General features: G+C 46.2%; 2 protein-coding genes across 9 annotated transcripts in view; one reads left to right on the top strand and one right to left on the bottom strand.

Annotated features, from left to right (window-relative positions):
* Nca (neurocalcin homolog) overlaps nucleotides 1-23,151 on the top strand; it is a 472,011-nt gene that overhangs the window by 25,397 nt on the left and 423,463 nt on the right. For 3 of the 8 annotated variants that reach the window (XM_069325891.1, XM_069325888.1, XM_069325889.1), the window contains exon 1: nucleotides 2,233-2,479. The exons of 3 other annotated variants lie outside the window; for them this stretch is intronic. The gene's annotated coding sequence lies outside the window, so the exon portion shown is untranslated. Of the gene's footprint in view, nucleotides 1-2,232; nucleotides 2,480-23,151 lie in introns of those variants that run through there. 2 more of the 8 variants (XM_069325893.1, XM_069325894.1) reach the window with 1 other exon arrangement.
* LOC138365669 (salivary glue protein Sgs-4-like) lies at nucleotides 3,307-4,029 on the bottom strand. The gene has a single exon (XM_069326160.1). The coding sequence runs from the start codon at nucleotides 4,027-4,029 to the stop codon at nucleotides 3,307-3,309; it is 723 nt and encodes a 240-aa protein (XP_069182261.1).

Here is a 23,151-nt window from a genome sequence, read left to right as displayed (position 1 = left end):
ACTACAATCTGCCAAACAGGGCATGCAAACAGACGCTCATGCCGAAACCATTTAGACTGAACTGATTTAATGATACATGAAAGTGCAGTCGCAATGGTTGAGGAAAGGAGGCACAGGTTTCGTAAATGTGTGTGTGTGTGTGTGTGTGTGTGTGTGTGTGTGTGTGTGTGTGTGTGTGTGTGTGTGTGTGTGTGTGTGTGTGTGTGTGTACATAAATCGTGGTCCAGTGCAGAATTAAAGGGTTATCTTGAGAGTTATCTTGATGATTTCGGGGCTTTTTAGTGTCCCCGCGGCTCGGTCCTCGACCAGGCCTCCACCCCCAGGAAGCAGCCCGTGACAGCTAACACCCAGGTACCTATTTTACTGCTTGGGGAGTGTAGTGCACATTGTATCAAACGCGACAGTCAGTAGGTGATAACGAGGAACGTGATGTTGCGTTATCATGGCTGGTTTATTGCCCTTTGTAAATGTTCTTGCATGGTCTATTTTTAGCGTCATTATGAACACTGGTAAAGAACAGCTAGGCTGAGTGGCCGTTTTCTAAAATGGTCACTTTCATTGTAGGCGAAAGTGACCGGCTACCGGTTGATCGGTTAAACGTCAACGTCAGTTCAACGTTACACATGCATATTGTGCACGCTTGGGACAGACCGATAATGTTATCACATCCAATAACAGACTGACAAGCTGCTGTCGTCACCAGATTCTAATAACAGACCTACACAAGTACTGTCACCGTAACAGGTCATTAAGGTACTGTCGACATGAACAAGTCGACAGTACCTTAACGTCGACAGGTTGAAGATGTCGACAGGACATCTTCAAGAGAAAACTAGATAGTTTTCTTCAGAAAGTGCCGGACCAACCGGGCTGTGGTGGGTATATGTGGGTCTGCGGGCCGCTCCAAGCAAACAGCCTGGTGGACCAAACTCTCACAAGTCAAGCCTGGCCTCGGGGAGAAGAAGAACTCCCAGAACTCCATCAAGCAGGTAAGTATATGTTTTTGATTCGAGGAGTTGAAAGTGGAGGTTTAATAAGTAGACACACACGAGACTCGTCGAATTGATCATGACGCCACTGCCTCCTCCGTGTAATGTATTGGCTATGCAAATTGCTGGGATTAATCAGCTGCAAATGTTCGTGTCGGGACTTTAATGCTAAATGTGATCATAGAAACTTTGGGTGCATAAGTTAGGTTGTGGAAAATGCCCATTATTGACATATCAGATTAAGACAACATTTCAGGAACGTGACGCACGTTTGCGTGTATTCACCTAGTTGTGCTTGCGGGGTTGAGCTTTGGCTCTTTGGTCCCGCCTCTCGTCTGTCAGTCAACTGGTGTACAGATTCCTTAGCCTATTGGGCTTTATCATATCTTTATTTATTTGAAACTGTGTATGAAGTCAGCCTCCACCACATCACTTCCTACTACTTTCCATTTAGTGAGTGAGAGTTTGTGTGTGTGTGTGTGTGTGTGTGTGTGTGTGTGTGTGTACTCACCTAATTGTGCTTGCGGGGGTTGAGCTCTGGCTCTTTGGTCCCGCCTCAACCGTCAATCAACAGGTGTACAGGTTCCTGAGCCTATTGGGCTCTATCATATCTACATTTGAAACAGATCTATTTACTACTATTATATCTACACTTGTGTGTGTACTCACCCGCCTTTGTGTGTGTGTGTGTGTACACACAGGGGTGAGAAAGTTTATTACAGATATATAGGCATACTGAAGGTGTCATCTTGAGGAGTGTCATCATTAAGTATCAGGGACATGACAGCCTTTTATATGAACTTTATAGGATATGTCGGGAGGAACACCCTTGGCACAAGAGTGCTCCTCCCCCCCCCCCCCCCCCCAAGAAAAAAGATATTTGAAATTGGAACTGCATGTGATTGGTGTAATATGGCGAACGGTATGGGAATACGAAGACAGAACGGTCGCTTCGTTTTGTAACTGTTGCCCTTGTTTTGAAATTATTGAAACTATTGCACTCGACTTGAATGGAGCTTGGCAGTCATACGATCATGCGGATATGATAGGAAGTATGGTGATTGGCTGTGTATGGAAGTAGCGTGCATAGGGTAATAAAGACGCACACACACACGCGCACACAATGAGGGAAATAAAGGCCGCCTTATGGAGAAAGTTGTGCGTGAGAGTGGGGGGGGGGGGAGGGGGGAAAGTGATAGCGAGATGGTGCGAGAAAATAGACAGGGCGCCGCGTGGAGGAAGGGCGGCCACCTCAGTGCCTGGCTGGCTGGCTGTCTGTGTGGTTGGGTGCGCGAGTGTGTCAGTGCTGAGTATATAGTGTGGTAGCCGCCGCCGCCGCTCACCAAGTGTTTCCACCCCCGGTACCCCACGCTCTTGTGATCTCTCTATCTCTCTACAGCCATATATATCTCTCTTCTCGTCGCTCTTCCATCACCCGTCGTCAGCAGCCCGCGGGTCTCTCCCAGGATCACCAGTCTCAATCTCTCACGGTGTGTTGTGTTACTGTCTCGTGTGTTGTTGACCACGCGTTCGACTCGGGGGGCCACCGCCCCCCTCTCCCTACCTCCCTCCCTCCTCTCTTCCAACACCTGTACATAGTGCAGGTACACTCTCCCCACACCCCCTTCTACACACCACCTGCACCACTCGCATTACCTACTGGTGTGTTACACCTTGAGTACTTCTCCCTTCACTACACCAGTACGTACCGCCCTACACCTGCACGTACCGCCCTACACCTGCACGTGCCGCCCTACACCTGCACGTACCGCCCTACACCTGCACGTACCGCCCTACACCTGCACGTACCGCCCTACACCTGCACGTACCGCCCTACACCTGCACGTACCGCCCTACACCTGCACGTACCGCCCTACACCTGCACGTGCCGCCCTACACCTGCACGTGCCGCCCTACACCTGCACGTGCCGCCTACACCTGCACGTGCCGCCTACACCTGCACGTACCGCCCTACACCTGCACGTACCGCCCTGGAAGACGAGCAAAACACTGGTTAGGACCACTGTGGTGGCATGGCTGGGTTTGAAGGGTGTGGTATTCCACGGTACCGTTCCCCCTGGCTGATGCTGTGTTTACTTTCTTATGCTCACTACACATTAGCACATCCAACCTTGTTATTCCCAGAGCCTTCGCGGCTCGTTTTCCTTCCGCGAGAACAATTGACTGCGTCTCCTAGCTGTTTTTATTTTTTTAACTGCCGGCAGTTTAAGTTCCTAAGTTTGTCCATGTCTAAATATCTGGACAGGCGCAGGTGTAGTGATGTATGTGGAGTTGTAATTCGGTTTTGAAGTATGGTTCAAATTCCAGGTATGTTGGAGGTGTTGTGCGACGTGTGGAGGTGTTGTGCGACATGTGGAGGTGTTGTGCGACATGTTGGAGGTGTTGTGCGACGTGTGGAGGTGTTGTGCGACGTGTGGAGGTGTTGTGCGACGTGTGGCGGTGTTGTGCGACATGTTGGAGGTGTTGTGCGACGTGTGGAGGTGTTGTGCGACATGTTGCAGGTGTTGTGCGACATGTTGCAGGTGTTGTGCGACATGTGGAGGTGTTGTGCGACGTGTTGGAGGTGTTGTGCGACGTGTTGGAGGTGTTGTGCGACGTGTGGTGTTGTGCGACGTGTGGAGGTGTTGTGCGACGTGTGGAGGTGTTGTGCGACATGTGGAGGTGTTGTGCGACATGTGGAGGTGTTGTGCGACATGCGGAGGTGTTGTGCGACATGCGGAGGTGTTGTGCGACGTGTTGGAGGTGTTGTGCGACGTGTGGAGGTGTTGTGCGACGTGTGGAGGTGTTGTGCGACATGTGGAGGTGTTGTGCGACATGTGGAGGTGTTGTGCGACGTGTTGGAGGTGTTGTGCGACGTGTTGGAGGTGTTGTGCGACATGTGGAGGTGTTGTGCGACATGTGGAGGTGTTGTACGACATGTTGGAGGTGTTGTGCGACGTGTGGAGGTGTTGTGCGACGTGTGGAGGTGTTGTGCGACGTGTGGCGGTGTTGTGCGACATGCGGAGGTGCTGTGCGACATGTGGCGGTGTTGTGCGACATGTGGAGGTGCCTGACGTATGAGTCACAGCCTGGTTGATCAGGTATCCTTTGGAGGTGTTTATCGAGTTCTCTCTTGAACACTGTGAGGGGTCGGCCAGTTATGCCCCTTATGTGTAGTGGAAGCGTGTTGAACAGTCTCGGGCCTCTGATGTTGATAGTTCTCTCTCAGCGTACCTGTCGCACCTCTGCTCTTCAACGGGGGTATTCTGCACATCCTGCCATGCCTCCTGGTCTCTGTGCGATATGTTGAGTTATTACCGTGTGCGCTTTTTATATTTTTCGTTCTGTAGTGTGATTTGACTTTGTTTTGTGAGCTGTTTCTGTATTTTAGTTCAGCTGCTGGAACTCAACTTCACGAAACATGTTATTTTCTGTGGCTCCTGAAATTCGTGATTTACATCAGATTTTAGGTTTGCTGTGTCCTCTGTGTTGTCTACTCTCATAAATATCCTAGTGTCATCTGCAAAGGATGATAAGGGAGCCGGTCTGCCGAGCGGACAGCACGCTGGACTTGTGATCCTGTGGTCCTGGGTTCGATCCCAGGCGCCGGCGAGAAACAATGGGCAGAGTTTCTTTCACCCTATGCCCCTGTTACCTAGCAGTAAAATAGGTGCCTGGGTGTTAGTCAGCTGTCACGGGCTGCTTCCTGGGGGTGGAGGCCTGGTCGAGGACCGGGCCGCGGGGACACTAAAAAGCCCCGAAATCATCTCAAGATTTAGTACTGTAGTTTGTATCCTTGTGTTTGTATCCTTGTATCGGAGCAAGCACAGTACCCTGGGGGGAGGGGTGGCTGTGCTTGTCACAGTGGATGATCCGGGTTTTACCGTATTGACTATTACAAACAGGGTTCTCTTCGTTAGGAAGTTAAAGATCCATTTTCTTTGTCAGTAATTCATTTTGAGCGTTTTTTGTGTCGTAATGAGAGTTTTGTCCAGAGTTTTGTAGACCCTATTGATTCCCTTGCGGCCTACCCTCAGACCCGTTGCCTACCCCCCCCCCGGCCCCGTTACCCCTTGCCGTTGATAATTTAATAATACTTCCACTGGGGATATTGTTGAAGTCCTTACTTACTCTCACACTTATTCCTCCAGAAAAATTCATTTATGCAGCTGCCACTTTTCCCAGATGCAAACACGCTAGTTTGCAGCCGTTGTTCCCTGTTGTTTGTCGAAGTGGAGACGGTAGCAAGTTAGGATAAATGTGGTTGTAGTGCGGGGACTTTAGGTGGCGAATGGTGGCTTTGGGTAGGATGGTATTGGGTTATCTTGAGGTTATCTTGAGATGATTTCGGAGCTTTTTAGTGTCCCCGCGGCCCGGTCCTCGACCAGGCCTCCACCCCCCAGGAAGCAGCCCGTGAGAGCTGACTAACACCCAGGTACCTATTTTACTGCTAGGTAACAGGGGCATAGGGTGAAAGAAACTCTGTCCAATGTTTATCGCCGGCGCCTGGGATCGAACCCAGGACTACAGGATCACAAGTCCAGCGTGCTGTCCGTTCGGCCGACCGGCTCCCTGGGTGGGTGGGTGGGGGGGTGTAACAAACTAGGCTGTTGTAAGAATTATCCAGAGTGGTTTATCGACAAAAGAGAATGGGAAGCTGAGCCGCATGGTGACCTGACCCCCAGGGGAATTCGCGGTGGAAATAACCAACGCTTTGTTCATAGCTGCGTAAAATGAATCATCCTATAGTATTCAGTAATTTAGAGAAAATTAGCCTTTATTCATTTTGCATTAAAATTGTATTGTATAATAGTACTGGATACAATATCAAGAGTATTCTAATTATTGAGTTTAAGTCACCATCAGTGACGTCACGAATCAGATCTAACTTTTGAGGCGGAGTGACCGGCGGTCATAGGTCAGCAGGGTTGACATGTCTAATATTTCTCAAAGTTTTAATAACCATTTTTGTGATCGGGAACAGCTCTGCCGTTAGAGGCTTGTGTAATTTATTTCAGTAAAATAATTCAACTAGTCTGGATCAATTAAGTACAACCGAGTTTAATTGTTATAACTTAAACCTTGCTAGTAACTGGGTAGAACTTTGACTAGGCGCAAGGATACAATGTTCTGTCTGGGGGAGACGAGACAAGGGAAAAATCAGTGTGAATACGGGAGCAGCTGGGAGAGGTCAAACATCTTACCTCTCCCCAAGACCACCCAACACCTAGAGCTGTGGTCGCCCAAGGTATAGTTGCTATTGTTAATTATAGGGATAGTCTTCTCATTTGCCACTCAGGTCAAGTAGGGAGTGTTAAAGTGATAGGGAGTGAACACATTTAGATTTTGTTTTAGTTTTCTTTTAATAAATTAAATTTGTTATTAATTTGCATTTTATTGTTTCCATGTGTTTTATGTGTATACTTGTCCTGGTCACGTGGTCCACACGAGGCAGAGTTGCATTGGGCGCCGATTCTAACATCGAATCGGAATTATCATTACCGTGTAATTTATTCCACACTCAAGGTCATCGTTTATAGTGGGGATCAAGCCCCTAGGTTGATTAATTAGCGTGATCGATCCAGACCTCGATCATTGCTCTTGTATTACTGGTCTGGTGGTGGCAGCAGAGGTGACTCTAGGGTTTTGTTCAGAGCTTAGGTCACGTCATACTGGGTGTAGAATCCTAAGTCGGTCAATCGTCTTAGGACCACGTGGCGTGGAGTTGGCTTTGGTAAAAGTTTTGGAGTCCCTTGGTAGAGAATAATAAGTAAGAATACGGGTAGAGGGAGTAGAAAGAAGGAAGTAAAGAGAGAGGAACCCAAACCCGTGTTACAGGGGGGGGAGGGTTAGGTTGTGGTAGCGTGTGGTTTGACTGGATTGTGGTGACGTGTGATTGTGAGGTGGTTGTTATAGCGGCTTGGTTGTGATAGGATTGTGGTGGCATGCGGTTGTGGCCTCGTTATGGTGTGGTTGTCGTCGGGTTGTTGTAGCTGTGATGGTCAGAGGTTGTAGTAGCTTGTGTGTAGGGGTTGTAGATCTACTTGGTGCTATATATTGTTGCTCTGTGTTGAAGTGATAAGGGAGGAGGTGGTGGTGGTGATTCATATAATTGTGGGTTTGAGATATAGCCGTCAACTCCTGGGGCGCGTCGCACCTCTTATTATTAATTATCTTTATTTTATAATAATGATTAATAACGGCGATGGCGTGGTCGTTATTAATAAAGTAATGGCAACGATGTTAGGAGAAAATCGACAGGAGCCGTGATGCGGATTCGAACCGATGCGCTGGGGTGTTCCCAGACACAGGGTGTGGACGCCACCACATGGGCCAAGAATGGCAACCTGAGGTTCTGCTGAACCCTCGAGGGTTCCCGAGCTCTCGGTATTCCTCTTCTTCTTTACAAGTAAACTCAGTATTAATATTTACAAGTAAACTCAGTATTATTATTTACAAGTAAACTCAGTATTATTATTTACAAGTAAACTCAGTATTATTATTTACAAGTAAACTCAGTATTATTATTTACAAGTAAACTCAGTATTCTTCTTCTCTTTACAAGTAAACTCAGTATTCTTCTTCTTCTGTATTTTATCATTATTATTCTCATTTCCAATATGTGTGTCTGGGAGGGCATCCATGCCCACATTATGCATGCCCATGCCCACACATGCCCTCCATACAGTAGTGTACATGTACATACGTACCTTAACCTCGTGCCGTGTGAGCACCTTCTCGCCCTTATAGCCGCTACCTCAAACTCTTTTAACCTATCTATAAAACGTTCTAACCCAAGCAACCCACCTAATAACCTTTTGAGGTCGATGCAAAACGTTAAGCGGTGTAATTTGTACTGGTAACGTCGCGTTTGGAACCGATTCGTACATTCCGTTATCAATGGGCGATTGTGTCAAGTGGGAGGACGGGCCTGGTCGTGTAAACATGAGCTGGATACCTGGGTGTTTGTTGTTGTGTGTGGGGAGAAAAGATTTATAATGGTTTTGTCTTCTCTCGCGTCTGATGATGGTGATGCTCGGTGCAGCATCCCGGGATGTTGACCTTGGGTGGGGGGGGGGGGGTGAGGGGGGGCTGAGTCATTTGTCTGTTTGCTTTGTCTTTTATTGGCAGCAAGTGGTGGTGGTGGTGGTGGTGGGGGGGTAGGTATAGTATGGTGTGGTAGGCTGTAGTTTGGTGTGGTGAGGTATGGTGTGGTGTGTGTGTTTGATAGTGTATGGTGAGTGGATCTGGTAGTGTGTGGTGAGTGGATCTGGTAGTGTGTGGTGAGTGGATCTGGTAGTGTGTGGTGAGTGGATCTGGTAGTGTGTGGTGAGTGGATCTGGTAGTGTGTGGTGAGTGGATCTGGTAGTGTGTGGTGAGTGGGTCTGGTAGTGTGTGGTGAGTGGGTCTGGTTGATACCTGGTTGATACCTGGTTGATGGGGTCTATTGTGGTGGGGTATATATAGTCTTATGTGGCAGGTGTAGTGTGGTGTATTCACCTAGTTGTGCTTGCGGGGGGTTGAGCTTTGCTCTTTCGGCCCGCCTCTCAACTGTCAATCAACTGTTACTAACAACTAACTAATTCCCCCCCCCCACCTGCACACACACTCGTACCCAGGAAGCAGCTCCGTAACAGCTGTCTAACTCCCAGGTACCTATTTACTGCTAGGTAACAGGAGCATTCAGGATGAAAGAAACTTTGCCTGGTTGTTTCTGCCTGGTCCGGGAATCGAACCCGGGCCACAGAATTACGAGTCCTGCGCGTTGTCCGCTCAGCCACCAGACGGTAGCTGTGTGGCGGGTATAGTGTGGTAGAATATCGGACTTTGAAGGAGGAAATATGATGAGACAGGAGCGGTGAGGTTGAGGGACGGGGTGATGGACATTAATGACGAGGCTGTCACTATACGGCACGTGACAAAGCTGTCACTTACGGCACGTGACGAAGCTGTCACTTACGGCACGTGACGAAGCTGTCACTTACGGCACGTGACGAAGCTGTCACTTACGGCACGTGACGAAGCTGTCACTTACGGCACGTGACGAAGCTGTCACTTACGGCACGTGACGAAGCTGTCACTTACGGCACGTGACGAAGCTGTCACTTACGGCACGTGACGAAGCTGTCACTTACGGCACGTGACGAAGCTGTCACTTACGGCACGTGACGAAGCTGTCACATACGGCACGTGACGAAGCTGTCACTTACGGCACGTGACGTAGCTGTCACTTACGGTACGTGACGAAGCTGTCACTTACGGCACGTGACGAAGCTGTCACTTACGGCACGTGACGAAGCTGTCACTTACGGCACGTGACGAAGCTGTCACTTACGGCACGTGACAAAGCTGTCACTTACGGCACGTGACGTAGCTGTCACTTACGGCACGTGACGAAGCTGGCACTGTACGGATGTGACGAGGCTGTCACTGTACGGCACGTGACGAAGCTGTCACTGTACGGCACGTGACGAAGCTGTCACTTACGGCACGTGACAAAGCTGTCACTTACGGCACGTGACGTAGCTGTCACTTACGGCACGTGACGTAGCTGTCACTTACGGCACGTGACGAAGCTGTCACTTACGGCACGTGACGTAGCTGTCACTTACGGCACGTGACGTAGCTGTCACTTACGGTACGTGACGAGGCTGTCACTGTACGGCACGTGACGAAGCTGTCACTTACGGTACGTGACGAGGCTGTCACTGTACGGCACGTGACGAAGCTGTCACTTACGGTACGTGACGAGGCTGTCACTGTACGGCACGTGACGAAGCCGTCACTGTACGACACGTGACGAAGCTTGCACTGTACGGCACGTGACGAGGCTGTCACTATACGGCACGTGACGAGGCTGTCACTGTACGGCACGTGACGAAGCTGTCACTGTACGGCACTATTCCGATTTAAAGAATACAGCTTAAGCGGATCATCACTGGCTTGCCATCTCGTTTGGAATGTTCTTGTCCATCAATCAATCAGTCACTCCAAGATGCTACTCTTTTGGGGCATTTTACCTCATAATTTTGTTCCTTGGATCTTCAATAGAAGATATACAAGTCACAGTAACGCGGCGGGAACACATGCACGTAAACCCCCCCCCCGCAGTCGCTAACGGAGAGAAACTGACAACGTTTCAGAACTAATTGAACCATTGTCGAGTCTTGACATGTAAATAGTTCAGGACATTCAGAAACGTGGTCTGGTTCTGTCTTCACAAAACTTAACTCGACATATTGGATATAAATTAGAAAAGTTTTAGATTCAGGAAAGACCAAGCTAAATAACTGGAAATCGGGTTGGTCATTGATGAAATTGTGTAACATAATAGACGGGATCGCTGGATTGTCTCACAAGTTGGTATATAATCTTGCGGATACCTTGTGGTTGTTTCCGAGGATCAACGTTCCCGCGGCGCGGTCTCTGAACAGCACCTCTTGCTTGGTGGTCTGGTTTAGCAGGCTGTTGGACGCGGCTGCTCGTAGCTTGGCGTATGAATCACAACCTGGTTGATAAGATATCCTTTGGAGGGTTTTATGGAGTTCTCTGGAGAACACTGCAGTGGGAGCGTGTGTACAATCTTGTGTCTTTCATGCTGATAGAGTTCTTTTATCAGAGTACCTGTTGCACCTCTGCTTTTCAACGGGGGTATTCTGCACATCCTGCCATGCCTCCTAGTCTCATGTGATGTTATTTCTGTGTGCAGATTTTGAACCGGTTCCTCTGATATTTTCCAAGTTTAAATTATTATGTATCTCCCGCCTGCTCTCTTGAGAATACAGATTAAACATTTTAATCAGTCCCAATAATTGTGATGTTGCATTGAGTGGTTTCTAGCAGTAAAGGATCTTTTGCACGCTCTCCAGGTCAGCAATTTCTCCATCTTCGAAATGTGACTGTTGTTGTGCGACAATATTCCACTGTGGAGCGCTCTAGTGTCTTGAAGAGTATCATCATTGGTTATGGCGTCCCTTCTTAAAGGTTCTTGTTATCCAACCTGTCTTTTTTTTTGTTTTCTTGCAGTCGTGAAGGTTACTTTGTGTTCTTTAAAAAAAAGGTAAGGACCTCAGACTTTTTTTTTTTTATTCCCAGACCCTTTACATTGTTGTTCCGTTTCAAAGAACGATTTTAATCCGATTTATATGTGGCTTCCGTTTTTATATTTTCGTTTTTTTTCTGTAACGGAGCTGGAACTTATCTTCATTAAACTTATCATATTTTTGTGGTCCATTGAAAGATCTGATGCACATCAGATTGGTGGTTTGCTGTGTCCTCTATGTTGTTTACGCTTCATACAAATTAACAATATTGTAGTTTGTTTATTTGTCTGTCCGATGTGAGAATATGAAAAGTATCAGAGCATGCACAGTACCCTGGGGGACTGAGCTCTTCATGGTGGATGATCCGGATTTTATTTTGTTGACTATTACACTCTGGGTTATCTTCGTTAGGAAATTGTAGATCCATCTTCCTATTGTTCCAGTAATTCCATTTGTGTGCATAGTGTGTGCAAGAACACCATGGTCGCATTTGTTGAAAGGTTTTGCAAAGTCTGAACACACATCAGTGTGTTCCTTGTCTTCCATGGCAGCTAAGGCCATGTCATAGGGGTCCAGCAGTTGTGAGAGGCAAGAGCGCCCTGTTTTGAACCCGTAAGGTCCAGGGATATGTAGACGCTGTGATTCTATGTTTTTTCTGATCTCACGTCTTGGCACTCTTTCAAAGATTTTCATTATTTGTGATATGATATCGGTTTATATTTGTTTACCGTCTGCTTTATTACCTCCTCTATAGAGTGGTGCTATCACCGTTGTTTTAAATATGTCAGGGATAACACCAGTATCCAGACTCAATCTTCCCCTCAAAAAAAAAATTTAAGGGCTTGCGATAGTGTTATATTTTATATATTTTTACAAATCTTGATAAATAAGGAATTTCAGTAATCAGGGTCTGGTGAATAGTGCATAGGTCTACTGTCTTTGGCTACTTCAAAATCAAGGGGAGTTAGGGTGTCATCTGATATATGATTTGATGTTGGTATCACATTCATGAAGAATTTGTTTGGGTTATCAATCTTCAGTGTGTTTAGTGGCTCGCTGAAAACGGAATCCTCAGTATTTCACTCACTTTGTTGTCATCTGTGAAAGTTCCATCACTTGCGCAAGGGCCGAATACTAGATGTATTTTGTTTCTTGATTCTGCATAGGAACATAAAGTATTTCGGATTCTTCCCGACTTCACCGAAAGTCTTTTTCCTATCTTTGCCGCTCCTGGATTTTATGTGGTTCTTGTAGCTTCAGCTCCGTCGGTTCTATTTCTCTACACATCCTTCCATGTCGTTCTTGAGAGAGGGCTGGGCGTTTAAGTTGTTCCGATATGTCTTTTCTTGCTCAATAAACGGAACGCCGTTCTCGTTCCAATCTGCATGTCTTCCTTCTCTTCTTTAGAGGTGTGCGGCTCGAACATATTTCTTGAGCTACTGAACTTATTCTTTTGAGGCACTGATTTTAAACCTGCATTTACTATCTGTTCTTCCCAGATTATTTCTGTAAGGTCTTGGTTTATTAGTTCTCAGTTAATGTATTTATTATTAAAATTTAATTTGCTGAATTCACCTCTTCTGGAATTTGGGACTGGCTGCGTAGGTCTATTGCCCATGCTTGTCTGAACTTCAGTAAAGTTGTGATTTGAGTAACAGATATTTATAACCATTTTATTCCTGATTAGTTCATCGTTATTTGTGAAAATAAGGTCTAGTGTGTTTTCTAGTTGGTTCTACCAATTGCTGGTTTAAGGCAATCCTGTCACACATTCGTAATAGGTCATTTGTGTCTATTTAGGCAGAATCTCACTCAATCCACTTGATATTCCACTCAGTAAATCATCTCAATTACTGGGACCGATAAAAATGCCTAAATATATATTCTCTAGAGCACAGGCGGGAGAAACATACAATAATTTACACATGGAAAATATTAGAGCGACTGGTTCGAAATCTGCACACGGAAATAGCTCCTCATGAGACCTGGAGGCATGGCAGGAAGTGCAACATAACCCCGTTGAAAAGCAGAGGTGCATCTGGTACGCTGCAAGAAAACTCTATTAACATCAAAGGCTCACGAGTCTTCAACACACTCCACCTATACACAAGGAGCATAACTGGCCGACCTCTGACGGTGTTCAAAAGAGAACTTAATAAACACTTCGAAAAGATACCTGATCAACCGGACTGAGACTCACACGTCAGGCAGCGAGCAGTTGGGACTTAGAACCTGGTCGACCAGACCACCAACGAGGAAGCCTGGTCTCACGGACCAGGCTTGCTGACCATGATTTCAGGACCATGATCTCAGGAATCAACACAAGATGATGTGTATTCACCTAGTGAGTACACACCACCCTGTGTGTGGCAGGTATTGTGTGTTGAAGGAGAGTTGAGTTTGCAGATGCATGAATTAGTATGTAGTGTGCTGGAGGAAGTGTGGCGCAGTGTGACGAGGTTTCCCAATGTCGGGAGTAAGAAGCCTGCTAGACTCTCATCCCTTAGGGCTTAGGGAGTAGAACTACTGCCAGAAGCCTCTCCAGGTCCCGCTAGGAGCCTAGACCAACCACTGACCTTCCCCAAGATGCAAGCCACTACAGTCCACTATTATGCGGTGGAGCGGATTGGTATTCATGTACATAGTGCATGAATACTCCAACGTATGCACGTAATGTATACTCCAACGAGAGAGAGAGAGAGAGAGAGAGAGAGAGAGAGAGAGAGAGAGAGAGAGAGAGAGAGAGAGAGAGAGAGACTGAGAGAGAGAGAGACACTGAGACTTTAAATGTATTAATAGAATCGACCATCCTTTTCCTTGCCATATCTTCTTGTGAAACTATTTTAACTTTGGTGTGTCCTGAAATGTTTTCCATTTAAGGTTCTCCCCTAATATCCCACCGAGTCATTTGTGACTCAAGTTTCCAGCAATGTCCTATTGTTCTACCTTGCACCGAGCATGCTTTATTTATTGGCCTTATTTCTCCAGAGAATGTTGTATGGCATTACCATGTCTCTGTTGTTTAATCTCCCAAGTGAGGTACCTTCGAGCTCCCTCGGGGTCTCCTCATAGTGTAATCCATGCGGTTGTTGCACGAGCCTCGTGGAATACCTCTGGATAAGTCTTGCTTGACGACTCACTCTTACATGGACCTCACGTATGTCTTTATAGTGTTCTCAAGGTCCCCTTACTTAGCTTCCTAACTTGCTATTGTTTGGTTATACCAGTGTCGCATATGCTGATTATTATGAGGGGGGCGGGGAGGATGTAGTGTGTGTGTGTGTGTGTGTGTTGGGGGGGGGGGTCACGCGGGTGGCCGTACCATCACACTCAGCTTTAAAGAGTCACGCATCACACTTGGTGATGCTCACCCTTGCCCTTACCTCTACACTCCAGCAGCTCTCAACACCCTTCACGCGCGTGCACACTCACCCGAATGCACTCTTTAACTCAGTGAATGAAGCGGTGATTGAGACTGCGATTTGAGGGTGATTTTGTCGTAGTATTTTTACAGTCGGCAGACCATTTAGTGGTACTTTTAGCTGCTTCGTTATTGTACAGTTAGGTATTGTTGATAATTATTAATTTGTGATAATGTCATTTGACAAACGTATCACCCTTAATATAGTCTAGGGTAACGTTATATTAAACAAATCCACAAGGGCCGTGACGAGGGCTCGAATCTACGTCCGAGAGGACCCCAGACGCTGCCTTAATCGACTGAACTACGACATGGTAAAAAGAATTGCAACCTGAAGTTCTACTGACCTTACTCTGATCCTGCAGCCTCTCCGAGACACAAACCACGGTTTACACAATTCCACCCCTGCACCCGAGCTGTCACTAAGCTGTTCTACCTCTTCGCCCTTACTTCATTACACACACAAATCACGATAGCGTGATCTATCTTGAAGTTATCTTGAGATGATTTCGGGGCTTTAATGTCCCCGCGGCCCGGTCCTCGACCAGGCCTCCATGCATCAAATGAATAAACGTTTTGTTCATTTGATGCATCAAGCTATTGTGATTTCTGTGTAACCCTGTATTACGTTGCTAGAGCGCTTGACACAAACATATCACCCGGCATATAAGTTAGGGGGTTTCTACATCTGGCGTATAAATGCAGATATACCTTAGCAAAAAATTATCATCACTTTTCTGGGGGTCGCGAATTGTGCTGGATCTACTTCAAACTTGAATGACGCTGGAGATAATCTCGCTAATTATCGTAGTTTTGGATTCGAGTGCTTGTGCTTGCTTGCTGCAGTGGAAGCTGATTACCTGATAGTTTTTAGGACCAAGCTACGGCTCCTGAACCGAAGCCGCGTCCAACAGGCTGGTTGACCAGTCCAGGAAGCCTGGTCTGAGACCGGGCCGCGGGGACCCTGATTCCCGGGAATCAACGCAAGGTTTCTAGGTTTCCACATCTCCTCTATTTCTTCTTCCAGTATCATTAATATCAACACCCTCTGTTCATTCTCCTTGCTTGCTCCTCTTATACAAGGTTTTCTGGCGAGCGTCTGTAATTTCTCATTCTTCACAATTATGTCTTAGGATGATTTGTTCAGTATTATTATTTGATATTGATTATTAGTTGATATTACTTGATATTAGATTATTAGATAATCATTTGATTATTAGTTGATATTGGGGGCATGGTCGAGGACCGGGCCGCGGGGTCACTAAAGCCCTGAAATCATCTCAAGATAAACTCATGATCCGAGTTTTAATAATCTTATCTCTTACTGGCCGTGGTAAGTTCTTGCCTTTCATTATGTATTGTGCCTCTGACTTCCTTAGCCACGTTTCCAAACTCACGAACTTGCACTTGTCTTCGTTGATGTCCAGTAGCCATCTGTCGAGCCTGACCCCGGGCCGGGCTCGGGGAGCAGAACTCTTGAAACCCTCTCGAGGTATACCTCTCCAGGTATGTCCAACTATTTCACCAACTTGTCTAAATTGCTGTATTAGATGGGGGTATATGTGATTCTAATCACATAGGTATAATCGTGTTTCTGAAAGTGAGACATATTTATGGATATGACACCCTCGACCCTCTAGACACCCTCGACCCTCTTGACACCCTCGACGCCCTCCACAGTGCCACAGCCTGGAGGATCACAGTAGCACACTTTGGAGGATTATGGGGACGTAATTAAAATGCTCGGCAGTTGGATGTGCGAAAACCAAACAGGATTGTAATATTATCTGATAGAAGGGGTGATGCCCCTTTTATCAGATAATATTTTAGTTGGGAATTCTTTCCACATGTTTATTTCCCCGATGGGAAGGAGTTTGTGGATTTCCTTATGATCGGTGTCCAAACACTTGTGACGCCATAATTTGCAGTATTGCCGTTTCCCTTGTTGCTGTAGAGGAGCCCTCGTGTCCCGTGGTCTAAATATAACCACATCGGCCTCGAGATTTTAATATATAAATAGGTATGATCCGCGTGGTTCCATTGTTAACAGCGGTTAACAACTGGTTTATATGGTTTCTACCCATAAACTCGTAATATTTTTCACAAGTGGATATTTGTCATAGATGGGTTGTGAATCACTGTGGAGCCTCCTTACCTTGCGATTAACTTACGATGATTTCGGGGTTCAACGTCCCCGCGGCTCGGTCCCCGACCAGGCCTCCTCTTTGCTGGTCTGGTCAACTAGATTCTTGGACGAGGATGCTCGCAGCCTGACGTATGTATCACAGCCTGGTTGGTCAGGTATCCATTGGAGGTGCTTCTCAAGTTCTCTCTTGAACACTGTGAAGGGTCGGTCAGTTATGCCCCTTATGTGGTCAACCAGGCTGTGACTCATACGTCAGGCTGCGAGCAGCCGCGTCAAACAGCCTGGTTGATCAGTCCAGCAACCAGGAGGTCTGGTCGACGACCGGGCCGCGGGGACGCTAAGCCCCGGAAGCACCTCAAGGTAACTTCAAGGTATGTGTAGTGGAAGCGTGTTGAACAGTCTCGGGCCTCTGATGTCGATACTTCTCTCTCAGAGTACCTGTTGCACATCTGCTCTTCAACGGGGGTATTCTGCACATCCTGCCATGCCTCCTGGTCTCATGGTGTGTTATATCTGTGTGCAGGTTTGGGACCAGCCTCTCTATTATTTTCCACGTGTAAATTATTATATGTATCTCCCGCCTGCCCTCAAGTGAATACAGATTTAGGCATATTAGTCGGCCCCACTGAAGAGCAGCGTTTATTTTTAAAATTTTCAGTGCATTTCGGATCTTGGGTTGAGAAAATGATGCAGTGGTGCAAGTTATACTTTGTGCTCCAACTAATTTATTTTGGAAGAGCACATAGTTGTGACGGCAATGAAGACATTATTTTTAAGATTACATTATAAGCATTATTACATTATTTTTGAAGGAGCAAGTGGCAGTGAATTTTGAAGCGAAGACACATGTAGAAGAGGTTGTGAAGGGGTGGGTGGGGGGTCTAGTATGCTCAAACTTTTCAGTCATGATTGGCCTTTTGGCCTCTGCTCAACAACAGCGGATCATCTAGGTTGTTCAGTCGGTCAGATCCCTGTTCAACAATAGCTGGTTCATCTGTATTGTTCAACCTGACAGTTAATCTGGCTTCATCCTCCGTCCAGAGAAGCTGATGACTTGACCCACTAATGAAAGACTCTTGTCTGCTTCGATCCACGGGTCGAAAACATTCATGTGGCACAATTCCCCATGTCACAGAGCCCCGCTCCTGTGCCAGGCAAGTCCACTACGGGCTCACCTTAGCCCGTGCTACTTGGATTTTTTGTTCCGGGTAGCTGAATCTAAAACGACCCTACGTCACATATCCTGCTCCCTTTAGCTTGCTTGGCAGGACAACGATCTCGTATTTCTGAGGCCCTAGTTCGAATCTTCGATGATCCAGTGAATAATTATACCAATAATTAAATCTAATGTAGTCTAAATAGCCAATAAGAAATAAATTCGTTTCAGCCAGGAAAGGTCATGTAGATCGACCCTAACAGTCGGAGAAGCTCACCTCTCTCATTTGGCGTTGCACAGGCAAGATAAAGGTTATCCATTAACGTGTCATTGAGAATTAAGTAGTATAACCTCAATATTTGTCAGTATTAATAGCGCTATGTTTGTTGTGCAAGAAGCTGGTAAACTGTGGGTGCTGTTCTGACTATATTATGTGTGGGGGACGGGGAAGAGAGAGATATATATAAACTGAAAACTCACAGCCAAGAAGTGAATCGAACCCATACTGCCAGGAGCACTCTGCTGCCGTACAGGATCCCGTAACCGGTCGACCAACACGACCGGACAAAAGAGGATGGTAGCCGATGCTATTTCCTTCCCCTCCCCCGGCACTCGGTTGGTAATTTTAGTTGCATATAGTCCTGGGGACCATTCAGGCTTGTTCGCGCATATATATATATATATATATATATATATATATATATATATATATATATATATATATATATATATAATATATATATATATATATATAATATATAATATATATATGAAAGAGAGATAGAGATAGAAAGCAAGCAGGCGAGAGAATGAATGAACGGGACGCGTACGCAGTTAAAATCACATGTATGCCTTCATTCATTGAAGTTGGTGGCGGGAATGAGTACGTACAAGTGCTCTTGACCCCTGAGTGTGGCTCACTCTGTAGTGAAGTGTTACGCTGGCATTAGAAGACGCCTCTTCTTGGCCCCCGTGCACACGAGGAGTGGGAGGGGTATATATAAGGACGCGCTCCAACCATTAGGTTAATGGTTTACGGGCTCACCATAGCCCGTGCTACATGGACATTTCATTCTGAGTAGCTAAATCTAAAACAACAACAAACAACCATTAGGTTGTTTGTCTCTACCGTGGGACCTTAAGGTAACGAAGGTAGAGAGCTGGCTCCACATCCCAGACTGCGGGAGTACAACAACCGTAAATCATCAATAGATAATTCGACTTGAAATGTGATGCAGTTATATGTGATCTTAAACTAATCTTTATGTTGAAAGTGGGTCGTGTAGTCCCAGATAATGTTAGAACAAGTCAGGGAAAAAGAAGGCAAGCCACTCTGAACTTCATTTATAAACAAAAAAATAATTAACCGGCATAATTGACCTCCATTTCCTTCAAACTCACATTACTGAAACTACAACGATATCAAAGTGTCCAAACTTCTTTTGTTTATCTCTGTGTAGACTGGAGAGCTTGCAGCAGGAACAGAAGTCTTCTGATTTGTTTGCTGGCAAAAAGCTGCGATCCGCCAGTCGCCTTCGAGCCAGATCCCCCAATTACCGGCGGGTTCACAGGCGAACAATGAAAGCATAGTATTGAAAGCCATTATACTGCAAACACGCACCAATAGGCGGCTTTCTCCAAAGACTGCTTGATGCCACCAAGCCATTTTATGCACGTGAATTTAAATTGCCTTTGTGTGTGTATTCACCTAGTTGTGTTTGCGGGGGTTGAGCTTTACTCTTTCGGCCCGCCTCTCAACTGTCAATCAGCTGTTTACTAACTACTTTTTTTTTCCCACACCACACACACCCTCAGGAAGCAGCCCGTGACAGCTGACTAACTCCCAGGTAACTATTTACTGCTAGATAACAGGGGCATTCAGGGTGGAAGAAACTTTGCCCATTTGTTTCTGCCTCGTGCAGGAATCGAACCCGCGCCACAGAATTACGAGTCCTGCGGGCTATCCACCAGGCTACGAGGCCCCCCTCTGTGTGTGTGTGTGTGTGTGTGTGTGTGTGTGTGTGTGTGTGTGTGTGTGTGTGTGTGTGTGTGTGTGTGTGTGGTTTTAATGTCTCAATAGGTTAGGTGGGTTGCTTGGGTTCTTACGCTTGAGGTTGAGAAAAGAAGCTGATCAGCAACTGCTCCACTATCAAGTTTTAAATTCTCGACAAAATTTGTCTTGGCCTCCCTGACAGCTCCCAGCTGTCAGGGAGCCTGACAGCTGAGAGGACAGCGCTTCGGATTCGTAGTCCTGATGTCCCGGGTTCGATCCCCGGTGGAGGCGGAAACAAAGGGCAGTTTCTTTCAGTCTAATGCTCCTGTTCACCTAGCAGGAAATAGGTACCTGGGAATTAGACAGCTGCTACGGGCTGCTTCCTGGGGGAGGGGGGGGGTGTAACAAAAAGGAGGCCTGGTCTAGAACCAGGCCGCGGGGACGCTAAGCCCCGAAATCATTTCAAGATAACCTCAAGATAGCCTCGTAGGGGTTTTATTGATAATGTTATGGATCTAATACAAATAATGGTATTTGATAATAGGTTATAATACATTTTATATAATATTTAATAATATTTATGTAATTAATATATAATATTTAATATTTATATAAATAATAATTTATTTAATATTTGTATATTTATGTAATCATATTATAATTTAATATTTTTATAATACATTATAATATTTATTTAATATTTGTTTTTGTTATGCTTTTATTGATAAAACTACTATTTTCTTTTTTTTTCTTTTCAGGTAAGTTGTATTGGACGTGTACGGATAGAGTAGTGAAGTGTTGGTCCGGCAAGAAGTGTCGGACCAACCAGGTTGTAGTGGATATGTGGGCCTGCGGGCCGCTCCAAGCAACAGCCTGTTGGACCAAGCTCTCACAATCAAGCAGGTCTCAATGATACATTTTAAGATATTGTTGCTCTTTATTGCACACTAATAGACCCATTCATAGTTGGAGAAATTACTGACCTGGCGAGTGTGCAAGGATCCTTTACTGCTGGAATCCACGCGATAAATCATCTAAATTATTGGGACCGAATAAAACTTTTAAGTCTGTATTCCTCTTGAGCACAGGCGGGAGAGATACATGATAAGTTACACTTATAAAATATTAGAAGGACTGGTTCCAGATCTACACACGGAAATATCACCAAATAAGACCAGGAGGCATGGCTGGATTTGCAAAAGCTGAGAGAGAACTATAGCTTTCTCTCAGCTCTCAACTTTGCCGTGGAGAGCTGAGAGAGAACTATATCAACATTTCCTCTACACATGATGGCCATAACTGGCCAGACTCTCAAGGTGTTCAAATAAGAACTTGATGAAATCCTCCAGTAGATACCTGATCAACCAGGCTGTGATTCATGCGTCAGGCTGCGAGCCGCCGCGTCCAACAGTCTGGGTTGACCAGTCCAGCAACCAGGAGGCCTGGTTAGAGACCGGAGGCCGTGGGGATGTTGATCCCCGGAACCCTCGCCAAGGGTTATCTTGAGATGATTTCGGGGCTTTAGTGTGCCCGCGGCCCGGTCCTCGACCAGGCCTCCACCCCCAGGAAGCAGCCCGTGACAGCTGACTAACACTCAGGTACCTATTTTACTGCTAGGTAACAGGGGCATAGGGTGAAAGAAACTCTGTCCATTGTTTCTCGCCGGCGCCCGGGATCGAACCCGGGACCACAGGATCACAAGTCCAGTGTGCTGTCCGCTCGGCCGACCGGCTCCTGTTGAGTAGTTGAGCTGTTGTCAATCCTGGTCATGAACCGGGGTAGTTGCATAGTGCATTGCACGGTCACCGTAACCTAGACTAGGAGGCATCTTCCTCGGGGTCTGCAAGCCAGAGGTTATTGATTGCCAGTTTCAAAGGTCAGAGGTTAAGATAACTGCGATCCCAACAGGGGGAAAATGGCTGCAGTTGGCCATTTTTTTTTTCATTTCCCGTCTTGATGGAAGTTGTTGGGAATATTGAAATTATGGGAATGATTATCTGATCACTAACAAGCTCGTCACTTCACGACTCGGCTGTTATCGTGGAGTTAATGATCATTATTTATTTCTCCTGTTAATGAATGTGATTCTATATTCATTTGTATTAGTGGGAGAGAGGGCTAATAATAGTATATGTACTGCCGAAGCGAGTGCAGGGCTAATAATGGTATTGTTGATAACAATTGTAATATCCGGAGAGAGGGCTAAGTAAATGAATTAATGTGTGCTTTAGCTGGTTGACTGGTTGTTTAAAAAGCGAAGAGGGGTTACAGCATGGAGAAAGGGGTGCTGTGGATAGAACTCGTACTGGGAGAGTAGGGGGGTACTGGGAGGGGAAGGGGGTCATGGGAGGGAAAGGGGTATTAGGAAGGTTGGTGGTGGTAAATGGGAAATTAACTCCCACTTCCCTACGGTGTTGTCCCGTCTTGAGTACTGCTCAGTACTCACTCCCCCCCTTCAGAGCAGGAGATATTGCTGAAATAGAGAGAATACAGAGAACATATACGGCATATATAAACGCGATAAAGCACCTACATTATTGGGATCGTTTCATAGCTCTCCAAATGTACTCGCTAGAAAGGAGATATCAAATAATATACACATTGAAAATACTGGAGGGCAAGGTCCCAAATCTACACAGTAAAATAACAACGTACTGGAGTGAACGATATGGAAAAAATGCAGAATTAAACCAGTGAAGAGCAGAGGTGCCATAGGCACAATCAGAGAACACTGTATAAACATCAGAGGTCCGCGGTTGTTCAACGTTCTCCCAGCGAGCATAAGAAATATTGCCGGAACAACCGTGGACATCTTCAAGAGAAAACTAGATAGCTTTCTTCAAGGAGTGCCGGACCAACCGGGCTGTGGTGGATATGCGGGCCAAGCAACAGCCTGTTGGACCAAGCTCTCGCAAGTCACACCTGGCCTCGGGCCGGGCTTGGGGAGTAGAACTACTCCCAGAACCCCATCAAGCAGGTGCTAGGTATGCTAATTCGCCTTCAGGTGTTTTAAGTTCATACATGTTGTCGTATCTATATTTTTATTCTACTCTTGTTTCTCTTAGTAATATGGCTTGGCGAATCCTCTTGGTGGATGTATGATTATTAATTCAGTGCGTGCACGCGTACCTACCAGTACACATCCATTCACCCTGGCATTAAAGCATGCAGGCACGTGTGTGTTCCTTCCTTCTCTCTCTCTCTCTCTCTCTCTCTCTCTCTCTCTCTCTCTCTCTCTCTCTCTCTCTCTCTCTCTCTCTCTCTCTCTCTCTCTCTCTCTCTCTCTCTCTCTCTCTCTCTCTCTCTCTCTCTCTCTCTCTCTCTCTCCTGCCCCCCCCCCCTCTCTCTCTCTCTCTCTCTCTCTCTCTCTCTCTCTCTCTCTCTCTCTCTCTCTCTCTCTCTC

Source organism: Procambarus clarkii, chromosome 17 (assembly GCF_040958095.1).
Source record: "Procambarus clarkii isolate CNS0578487 chromosome 17, FALCON_Pclarkii_2.0, whole genome shotgun sequence".
Classification (NCBI taxonomy): Eukaryota; Metazoa; Arthropoda; class Malacostraca; order Decapoda; family Cambaridae; genus Procambarus; species Procambarus clarkii.
The sequence above is the reverse complement of the archived record's forward strand: the minus strand, read 5'-3'. Positions and strand labels throughout refer to the sequence as shown.